The sequence below is a fragment of the Hyaena hyaena genome, unplaced genomic scaffold (assembly GCF_003009895.1).
Source record: "Hyaena hyaena isolate Hyena2069 unplaced genomic scaffold, ASM300989v1 scaffold_2441, whole genome shotgun sequence".
In the NCBI taxonomy this organism is placed as follows: Eukaryota; Metazoa; Chordata; class Mammalia; order Carnivora; family Hyaenidae; genus Hyaena; species Hyaena hyaena.
In genome coordinates, this window is record NW_024083077.1 from 1 (window position 1) to 11,650 (window position 11,650).

Below are 11,650 nucleotides of genomic sequence, written 5' to 3' on the forward strand. Positions count from 1 at the left end.
AAAAAAAGTAAAGAATGGTTTGACCAAAACTAGAAGCAGCCTACCTAGACTACTCTCATCTTCACATACCTGTTATTAGTATATTTGGAATACCATAATTGAAAACATTTATGCCATACCTGATGCTCCTAACTTAAGCCTAGAATTGACTTTGTGACTACTGAAAACATACTTTACATATCGTTGAGCAAATGTGGTAATGGTAAAAGAATCAAATTCAATAGTCACTACTTATGTCATATACCAAGCTTCACATAAAACTATTGCATAACGTGAGTAGTATATTGCTTTTATTTATTTAAAAAGAACATGAAATGAAGTGAGAATAAGAATAAGTAACAATAAATGTTATTTAAAGTCAGATCTTTTTCATATAAATTATCCTACATAGTGATTGTCTCCTCAGAAGCCATTTGATATTTTCTTCCTGAACTAATACGACAAAACATCATGTTTTCTTCACTGTGCTCCCTGCGTAGTTATTCTGCATTTGATATTTTCATATCTTATTGCTGTAAGTGATACTGCCTGACAAATTTCAGGATAAGTACCTTAAAAAGTAGTTTACAATGAATAGGAAATGACATAAAATAAGAATTTCTTATTTCGGTGCAATACATGCTTAATTTTCTATACACTTGTAATGACATTTCCACTTTGCTGTCCAACATTTGCTAGTTCACCTGTTTTCAAAGGCAAGATATCTCCATTTCATCCCTGACATCATATTACTTTACATGAGTAACTGCTCTGACAATTCTGTACATTATCCTTTCCACATGCCATTATCAGTGCCAGTAGAGAATACACTGATAAGCCCATTTATGAACTATGTCCTAACAATATTAGAATGATACTGATCCTTCAATAACAAAAGGAACTCCCCTGCTTAGTCTTTCCCAGATGTCTGATATCAGGATCTGAATATCACAGTGGTGAGACTTTACTGTCCTCCCTACAAACTTATTCCAAAGTGACTTATATTATCCGATAGCACAGTAAGATGAAATGTGGAGAGTAATTCTCATTTCAAATACAATTTTAGAACTTGAGGGAGGTTTATACAATGTAGTTGTACTCTTCTTTCTATGGGAGAGAGTCCTGAATCCAAAGAGATCGAAGGTGAGTGGTCAAAGTTTACACAGAATCTTTGCACAACTCCTAAACCTAGTACATGAGATATTGTCTTTCAGTTCAACAATATTTCAGTAATTGTCTAATAAAGATCTGTTTAGCATAATATGTTCTTGTCTTAAAATTTATTTGTAACTGTTGATTGTTTTTTGATGAATATTATTTTTCTTTTTTATAACAGGTTAAAACTGACCAATGGATGATAAGAATCAGACCAAAATGACTGAATTTCAATTCTTAGGTCTCACAGATATTCTGCATCAGCAGATTGTCCTCTTTATCATGCTTTCCATTGTTTATCTTGTCACCCTGGGAGGTAACGTAGCGATGATCATTCTCATATGGATTGATCTCAGATTCCACACTCCTATGTACTTTTTTCTCAGCCACTTATCCTTTGTAGATATTTGCTCATCTTCTTCCATTGCCCCCAAGATGCTGTGTGATATCTTTGTAGAGAAAAAAGGCATCTCTTTCATGGGTTGTGCCACACAGATGTGGTGCTTTGGTCTTTTTGTGGCAACTGAATGTTTCCTCCTGGCTTCCATGGCATATGACCGGTATATCGCCATCTGTAAACCATTGTTGTACACACTCATTATGTCCCAGAGGGTCTGTGTGCAGCTGGTGGTAGCGCCTTATGTTATGGGTCTTATAAGCGACATGACCCATACGACTTTTGCCTTTCGCCTGCCTTACTGTGGTCCAAATACCATCAATCACTTCTTCTGTGACCTCCTACCTGTCCTCTCTCTGGCATGTGCAGACACCCAGGTCAATCAGTTTTTACTCTTCATCTTGGCCGGAGCTCTAGGAGTGCTCAGCGGTGTGATCATCCTGGTTTCCTACATTTACATTGTGGTCACTATCCTGAGGATCCGCTCTGCTGAGGGGAGACGCAAAGCCTTCTCCACCTGCTCTTCACATTTTTTGAATTGATTTTTATTTTCTACTAATTCAACAAATATTTACGCTAACTAATTATTGACAATCTCCTAGGGTTAAAAAAAAATGAGCTTCCAATGAAATGCTAAAGGGGTAAAAGAGAGAGATATCAGCTATTCCCTCTGGGATAAACAATATGCTCTCAGATAAGATGATGATTGGTATAGTTTAACCTGTATCACCAGACTCTACACTTGCTTCTCTCTTGCATGGCCCTTTCTTCCCAAACAACTCCCTTGCTTCCGCTCCTGCTTCTGTAGATCTCATTAGCACTACCTAGAATACCTTCTTTTCTTTTCTTTTTTTTTTTTTAACTTCAGTTTATCTAAATTTTATTTATCTTTCCAGAGTAATTCCTTCCTTGAGTATTCTCCTGTATTTCAGTTTTATAGTGATTGGTCATTTTTTTGGAGTCCAGTGACTGTGCTGAGACCATGATTAAGGGGGTCAGCCTGGGCTGTATTGCATCGCTAGAGATGAAATTCTTGGACCAGCGCAAGACGAACCAGAGTGAAAGCATTTGCCAAGAATGTGTTCATGAATCAAGAACGAAAGTCAGAGGATCGAAGACGATCAGATACCGTCATAGCTCCGACCATAAATGATGCTGACTGGCGATGCAGCAGCATTATTCCCATGACTCGCCAGGCAGCTTCTGGGAAACCAAAGTGTTTGGGTTCTGGGGGAGTATGGTTGCAAAGCTGAAACTTAAAGGAATTGATGGAAAGGCACCACCAGGAGTGGAGCCTGCAGTTTAATTTGACTCAACATGGGAAACCTCACCCAGCCCAGATACAGACAGGATTGACAGATTGATAGCTCTTTCTTGATTCCATGGGTGGTGGTGCATGGCTGTTCTTAGTTGGTGGAGTGATTTCTGTGGAGTCCAGTGACTGTGTTTTATTTTGCCTGGAGAAAAACAAAAGCTACCTTGCACTGCAGTGCCTTTTCAATGTCTAGATACTGTGTCCCCAACTGTGGTATAAATCTCTAATAATGATACATAACATTAATGAGCACTGATTTTGTACTGGATACTCTTTAAGGGCATTAAATATATGACTTCATTAAATCCTTCCAAGATATCTGTGAACTACATACTGTTGTCTTCCTTATTGTAGAGCTTAAGAGAATGAGGCACAGAGAGACTTAAAAACTTGCTCAAAGAAACATAAGCAGTAAAGCTGTGGAATTGAGATTAACACCAGGTGATATGTCTCCAGAATCCAGGCGATAAACTACTTCCTCCCAGGTATTTCTGCGTGCCCAGTGCATTACCTCCCACTGTTAGAAAAGAGACTCTTTTTGGCAAGAAAGATCCAAAAGTGGGAGAAAAATTCACATTGATCTCCTAGGGATCTTCTCTGAGAAAAGATATAGTTAGGAAATAATACTTGGTCAAAATGCCATGGAGATTTTTCTTGATTTTGTCCCTTTAGGTGTAAACTCTTGAGGTTTCAGTTCTTTGGGGACCTAAGCTGTTGTAAACCCCTGAGAAAATGTCCCTTATTCTGTACAGTCTGTGCATTAATGTGCAGGGGAAACAGTATCTCTTTACTCCCAGGCTCTTCAAGATGGAGTTTGTCTTCTTCACCAAGTATTTAGAAAGTCATGTTTCTTGGAAGCAGTTACCACTATAAAGGAAATTAGTGTTCCATTCTTCTAGAAAATGACCATTTCCTTTGAAGCAGTTGAAGGAGCTACATGCAGGATATCCTTAAAGAAGTGAGTACAGGGGCACCTAGATGGCTCAGTCACCTAAATGTCTAACTCTTGGTTTTGGCTCAGGTCATGACCTCAGGGTTGCGAGATTGAGCGCACTGTTGGGCTCCATGCTGACCATGGGGCCTGCTTAAGATTCTCTCCCTCTCTCTCTTTCTCACTGCCCCTACCCTGCTCATGAGTATACTCCTTCTCTCTCTCTCTCTCTCAAAAAAAGAAAACTGAGTACATTGATTCTGGATATTATGAAGTTTTTGAAATCTGGTGGAGGAACATCAGGATGAATCTGAATGTCATGAAAATCACCTTCCTAGCACAAGCTCTCTAAAGAGTACAGACTTTGGTAGTTTGTTCATATTTTCCTGAGACTAAACAACTGCTTTATGTGACTTTTAAAAATTCAATTTCCTGCTTATTTCTTTGTAATATAGAGACATGGCAATGTTCATGAGGATTCCTAAGATCACAGACTGTAGGTACAGAAGGGGCATAGAGATCATTCTTGTTCTGTAGACACTCAAAATAGCTTATTCAAAGAAATAAATAAGAAGGAAAGAAAGAAAGAAAGAAAGAAAGAAAGAAAGAAAGAAAGAAAGAAAGAAAGAAAGAAAGAAAGAAAGAAAGAAAGAAAGAAAGGAAGGAAGGAAGGAAGAAAGGAAGGAAGGAAGGAAGGAAGGAAGGAAGGAAGGAAGGAAGGAAGGAAGGAAGGAGAGACAAAAAAAGAGAAAAGAAAGAAGGAAAGGAAAGAATTTAAGAAGGAAGGAAGAAGGGAGGGAGGGTGGGAGGAAGGAAGGAAAGAATAAAGGATCAAAATTAGAAGTAGTGTGATTGCAGGGTACCTGAGCGGTTCAGTTGGTTAAGTGTCCAACTTGAGCTCAGGTCATGATCTCATGGTTTGTAAGTTTGAGACCTATGTCGGGCTCTGTGTTGACAGTTCAGAGCCTGAAGCCTGCTTCAGATTCTGTGTCTCCTTCTCTCTCTCTGCCCCATGCCTGTTCATGCTCTCTCTCTCTCTCAAAAATAAATAAAAATTTAAAAAATGTTGAATAAGTAGTGTCATTGTATCATCCCAAACACCACACATCTATATTTTCCATATTTGAATTGACACAAAGGAAAACATTTATGCCCCGTGTCATTCTCTTAAAGCCTAGAATTGCCTTTTTGACTCCTGAAAATAAATTCCATATGGCATTAAGCAAATAATCATGATAATGATACAACATAGATTAAATAGATACAATCACTACTTATATCACATATGAAGCTCCAAACATAATAATAGTATAATTCCAGAGTAGTATATTGCTTTTATTTTAAGAGGACATTAAATGAAGTGATAATACATGTTGCTTAGCACCAATTGTTTTTCATATAAATTATCCTACATAGTGATCCTTCCTTGGAATTCTGAACAGCTTGATTTTTTTCTTCCTTTACTAAGGAGTCAGAAACGAGCATTTTCTTGAGGGTATTCGCTGAATAAAGTATTACGCACTTGATATTTTACATGCACAATTACAATTATAGTTAGAATGAATAAATTGTAATTGCCTGACAAATTTCCAGGCAAACAACTCAAAATCAGTTTACAGAATATATAGGACATCACAAAAAAGAAAACAATTCTTCATTATTTAGATGCAACAAAGGCTTATTTTTCTATATAATTTCCATGAAAAGTCGCTGTCTATCATTTGCCGGATCACTTGATCTCAAAGGCAAGGCCTCTCTATTTCTTCCATGACACCATATTCCTTTATATGAGTCACCTCTTTGTCAATTGTATATTATCCTTTCCACCTGCCATTACCAGTGCAAGGAGAGAGTAGACTGATAAGTCCATCTAGGAACCTTGTCCTACCAATATGAGAGTGGTATTCAATAAAAATAAAATCTCCCCTGCTTAGTCTTTCCCAGATGTCTAATGTCAAGATCTGAATAACACATTGGTGAGATTTTTCAGTATTCCCAGGAAAGGCATTCTAAGAGAGTTTTGTTATCCCATAAGCCAGTAAAGTGAAATGTGGAGACTAATTTCCATTTCAAATACAATTTTATGACTTGAGGGTTATTGAGACAATACAGCTGGACTCTTCTTTTTATGATAGAGATTCCTGAATCCAAAGATATCAAGGATGAATTGTTCAAGTTTACACAGTATCCTTGCACAGCTCCCAGAACTAAGACATGGAAATACTCTCTTCCAGTTCAACAATATTTCCATAACTGCCTGTTATAGACATGTTTAGGATAATCTGTCATTAGCTGAAAATATTATTTGTAACTGTTGATGATGACTGATTACTTTATGGTTTTGCTTCTTGTAGCAGGTTAAAACTGACCAATGGAAAATAAGAATCAGACTGAAGTGACTGAATTTATTTTCTTGGGCCTCACAGATATTCTCCATCAGCAGATTGTCCTCTTTATCATGCTATCCATTGTTTATCTGGTCACCTTGGGAGGTAACGTAGGGATGATTATTCTAATATGGACTGATCTCAGATTCCACACTCCTATGTACTTTTTTCTCAGCCACTTATCCTTTGTAGATATTTGCTCCTCTTCTTCCATTGCCCCCAAGATGCTGTGTGATATCTTTGCAGAGAAAAAAGGCATCTCTTTCATGGGTTGTGCCACACAGATGTGAAACTATGGTATATTTGTGGCAACTGAATGTTTCCTCCTGGCTTCCATGGCATATGACCGGTATATCGCCATCTGTAAACCATTGTTGTACACACTCATTATGTCACAGAGGGTCTGTGTGCAGCTGGTGGCAGGGCCTTATGCCATGGCTCTTATAAGCACAATGACTCATACAGTTCTCACTTTTCGCTTACCCTTCTGTGGTACGCATATCATCAATCACTTCTTCTGTGATATTTCACCACTGCTTTCCCTGGCATGTGCAGACACCTGGATCAATAAATTAGTGCTATTCATCTTGGCTGGAGCTGTAGTAGTGCTCAGTGGGCTGATCATCATGGTGTCCTATGTTTGCATCCTGGTGGCCATCTTGAAGATCCAGACCACGGATGGGAGGCGGAAAGCTTTCTCCACCTGCTCTTCTCACCTGGCAGTTGTCTCCATCCTGTATGGAACTCTTTTCTTTATCTATGTTCAGCCTGGCTCCAGTCCCTCACTGGATATCAATAAAGTGATCTCTCTGTTTTATACTGTGGTGATCCCCATGTTGAACCCCCTCATCTACAGCCTGAGGAACAAGGAGGTAAAAATGCATTCAGGAGGAAGTTTGAGGAGAAAAATTCTCTAATGGTTTTGGTAAAATAGAAATCTGCTGTGTTGTACCATAGATGTTGGTGCAGTCTGTTTAGGAAAGAGATCTCTGAAGTGGAAATCAGAAGCTGAATGTGAGTCCATGCACTGCCAAGTCATAGATGACTTGAAAAATTGACTAGTTCTCAAATATTTTCTGTCCCATCTTGTTGTCTGTGACATAACAAGAGTTTCAAAATAATATAGTGAAATGTTGAGAATATTAATGTGAAAATGTACTGAAGAAAACTTAGGTGAATATTTGTACTATCGTGGATGTTTGAATACTATTAATCCAGACAAGGAAACCAAAAGTTATAATAAAAAGTTCAGAGTACTACAAACAATATTAAAATGGATATAATAAAACTAGAAGAAATGTTTGTGACATGTGCCAAATAATGAGATAATATCCCTAATAATGAAATACTCTAAAATTCAAAGGAAAAAAAATAGATAAATGGGGAAACAAATGAACAAGCAATTCACTGAAATGGGGATCCCTACACCAGAAATGAATGGAGGAAAGTTTCACTATTATCATTGGTCAAGAAAATTCAATGAAATTAATATGTCAGTGCAGTGTTTTTTTCATATAGATAAAATATTATTAGTTTTCAATGATGATGAAGTTCCTATTTAGCCATGTCCATTCTTTATTTTCTGTTTAATGTATGAGTTCTCCATTACCCAAAGAATCTGGTAGTTTCCATGTGCAATAATCGATTTAAAATCCACTTGACCTAGAATTTCTCCTTTATAAATCTGGACTACAGAAATATAAAGGCCGATGAATAGAATTACATATATACAAGCACTATGTGTGGAAAAGGAAAATGAAGGAAATAGTCTGTTTTACATCATTGTAAGAAAAGTCAATTTGTGTGTGTGTGTGTGTGTGTATGCAAATTCTACAACAAATAAAAAAATTAGGTAAGGTAATTTTGTATTGACCTGGAGAGGACAATTGTATGCAGTCACTCACTGTTAGGTGGGGGAAAAAATCAAGCTGAAGATCAATGTGTAATTATGATCATTAAGAAGAAGGCCAACACTATATAATAAAATGTGCACGTACATGCAGGTGTAAATGAGCAGAGGGAGAACTATAAAGGATGCACAACAAGTTATTGACATAGATTACTTCAATGGCACTTGCATTGGAGATGGGAAAGGAGAAGTTTTGTTCATATACATTTGAATTGCCGCTTAATCCTGCCCTCTGCCTTTACTTGGGCTCCATTTATATGGAGTTCCATTTACATCTTACGATTGCTACTTTGCCCATTTTATTTTATTTATTGGAGGATCTGAGAGGACCCAGGATATTAGGGCAGTCCTGGATACATGTTCACATGGTGGTTCCAGAGCAAGACTTCCCTTTTGATTAGGTACACAGACAGACTAGGAACTCTTCCCCAAAAGACATACATTCTTTTTTGCCAATGGTATACAATGGCTCCTGAAGCCCAGGACCAGCAATATTCCCACATGGAGGTTTGTAATTAGCTCCATGTTGCTTTTTTCCCATGACCATCACTTTTCTTACAGAGCTTGTTGTATTGTGTGGCCCAAGGGGCAGGGCTGCTTGTATTGTGCCTGCACCTGCTGCAGAGCCTCTCCTGTTCTGCATCCCACTTAATACCTACAGCCTTCTATGTCATATGGTACCTGTGCTGGAGATATATTCCTCGCTATGGAATATGTTGCCTCCAATCCCAAAGAGACCTTCTAGGACCCTCTGAGTCTTTTTTCATGAGTTTTACTTTGGATAGGGTATACCAGCATACCCCTCACCACCAGACCTGTAAAAACTCACCCAACATTTCAAGTTCCTGAATCTTAATAGGTGTTTGTGTGTTTGTGTTGTGTCTCCCACCCTTTGGAGCACAGATGTTTCACGAAGGTCTCCAATGTTCCAGCATCTGCTTGTGTAACCTGCTCTATGAGCATGATATTATCAACGTGGTAGATATTACAATTAGTATCCACTAACTGTAGTAGGTAGGATGCCTCATACCTGGAGACTAGATTAAGGAGGGCAGGCAAGTTAATATAGCCTTGAGGAAAACTTGTAAATGAATATTGTTGTTCCTCTCATATGAATGTAAATTGTTTCTCATCCTCCATTCCAATCAGAATAGAAAAGAATACATTTCCTAAGTCATTAGCTGCAGACCATGGATGGGAGAACTTGTAAATGATCCCATATAAGGTATGGAGCTGCTATTGGGCTACTACTTGGTTGAACTTTAAGTAGTCTACAGCCATATTCTAAGAGCCATCTGCTTTCTGGATGGCCAGAATGCTATCTTAAAAGGAGAGAAAATATGATTACTTCTGCTGCATCCTCTATGTCTTTGGTGGTGACTTTAATTTCTTTATTCAAGTGTTCTGGAATCCTATCATTCTCATTGGCTCTAGGAAGCCTAGATGCATAACAACATCTCATACCACTGGCTTGCCACTAACTGGAGCCCCTCTCATTAGTGCCTTTCTTTATTGCTTCAGTGGAAAGAAGTGTCCTCTCAGGGAACATACTCACCTGATACCTTCTTTAATGGATACCTGATGGCATCATCATTATATATATTTACTTACATAATAATTCCTTTCAAGCATCCTAAGCTCTTTGAGCTTTTGGGTCCCTTCTTCTATACTCTTCCGTGGTAATAATGGTATTTATACTGAACCTACTGTAGGCTGTCATTTGTTTCAAACCTCAAGGAGCCACCCTGATAGGACATTGGGATTCACTCCTGGTGTCTTGCCCACAAGGTCATTTTTGAGTCACTGGAGTTCTACATCAGTAAATTCTTCCTTATCCAGCTTTATATTCCTCCCTCCCTAAACACATTACCTTCAAGACGTATACTGCATGTTTTCCAGTTCTAGATGGTACTTATTAGCCAAATCTGTGACTCTTTTGGTGAATAATAGGTCAATTCTCTTTAGTTATCAGACCAAACCATTCTGAGCCTTGCCGTTGGTTTAGTCTAAAAGCTAAGAGGGGAGGTGGGACAAGATCTTGAGAAAAATACTTATTCTCTTGTGCCACAACTCACTCAGGTGAGGGCTTTTATGGTCTCTGGCAGAGGAAGGTTGGTCTCTTCCAGCAAGAGGGAGAGGACTCCTTCTGCAGCATCAGAAGCTTTAGAAGAACTGGGATATCTTAAACACATCAGAAGCCTGAATCCCAGTTCTCAGTGTCCAACTCCTTCCTTATCAGAGTCTTGACTTTTGTACAGGAACCTTGCAGCGGTTGTGAATTCAGCTTCTTTCTTATTCTGTTTCCCAGAATCAGGTTGTTGGGTTGAGTTTATATGCAATCTGGTCTCTAACTGTAGGAGATGAAGACCTTTTTAAAAGCTGTCTATCTGATTTTGACATCATATCATGCATTGGAAATTGTCTGGCCCGAGTCTGTTATTTTCATCCTTTAGAATGTGTGGGAACTTTAACAACAACCAGCTTCATAGTCCAACAGTTACTATATCTCCCACACTTTCACAGTCTAGAGATAATTAAATGATTCAATGTGTAGTTTTCACCTGTACCCCAACTTAACCCACAGGTGGCAAGTCTTAGTGATTGCAGTGCATGGACATGCTAGGAGTTATGACTGCCCCATTCCACCAGAAGGGACTCTTGCTGCCATCTGTCCAGTGAGTGATCTGATTCCAGAATTCCACCAGAGACTCTGCTGAATTCATTGATCAAGCAAGTTACTAAGATCAGCCTACATTCAAGACAGGGAAAAAAACCTCAATCTTTCAATGGAGGAATAACACACATTTATAAGAAAGGAGGTAATAAGCTATGGCCATGTATGAGGTAACCTAATAAAAGTTGTTGGAATTACAAAGCTAAACAAAATTTAGTATCTTTACTAAATTTTAGTACCTTTATTATATATGTACAAAACGCTCATAGTTTAATATGGTACAAGCATCTGAAATAACTCAATCCACTTACATGTATAGTTCAATGAATTTATAATACAAAGAGATATGGAAAACAATTCATAATAAAATTTTGGATAATTATATTACAAAAATAAATCCTTTAGAAACTGCTTGCCCTCGGTATGTTAACTCTCATTAACCTCTTGGAGATCAAGAGAGGACTCCATTAAGAACAGGCTCAGCACCTCTAAAACTTGAACCTAGTATAGAGTTCTGTAAGATTCTGGCTATAAGACTAAGGGAATAATTCTGGCTCTAAGACTAATTTACTTAATACATTACAACATTTGTGGTTTATATGCACAATGGAATTGCTCAGCGATTAGCTCATTCATAAAATAAAATTTTGCCAGTAGCAATAAAATGGATGCATCTAGAGTATTTAATGCTAAGTGAAATAAGTCAGTCAGAGAATGAAAAATATTGTATGATTTCACTCATATATAGAATTTAAGAAACAAAAGTAAAAAAGAAAAAAAGAGAAGCAAACAAAAAAACCGAGATTTTTGCATATAAACAACAAACTGGTGTTTTCCAGATTAGGAGGGCAGGGGGTAATGAGTGAAACAGGTGAAAGAGGTTAAGAGCACACTTATCATGAT

At 38.0% G+C, this 11,650-nt stretch overlaps 2 protein-coding genes across 2 annotated transcripts; both read left to right on the forward strand.

The window, feature by feature from the left end:
* Positions 1-1,329: 1,329 nt before the first annotated feature.
* On the forward strand, positions 1,330-2,073 carry LOC120227521 (olfactory receptor 5G3-like). The gene has a single exon (XM_039225619.1). The coding sequence runs from the start codon at positions 1,330-1,332 to the stop codon at positions 2,071-2,073; it is 744 nt and encodes a 247-aa protein (XP_039081550.1).
* A 4,075-nt stretch (positions 2,074-6,148) lies between these two features.
* Positions 6,149-7,098, forward strand: LOC120227522 (olfactory receptor 5G3-like). The gene is given in 2 exon segments (XM_039225620.1): positions 6,149-7,034; positions 7,037-7,098. Coding segments are annotated over 2 exon segments (948 nt in total).
* Positions 7,099-11,650: the final 4,552 nt, after the last annotated feature.

Coding starts and splice junctions, on each gene's coding strand:
- LOC120227521 (XM_039225619.1), top strand. CDS start 1,330: ATGGATGATAAGAATCAGACCAAAATGACTGAATTTCAATTCTTAGGT.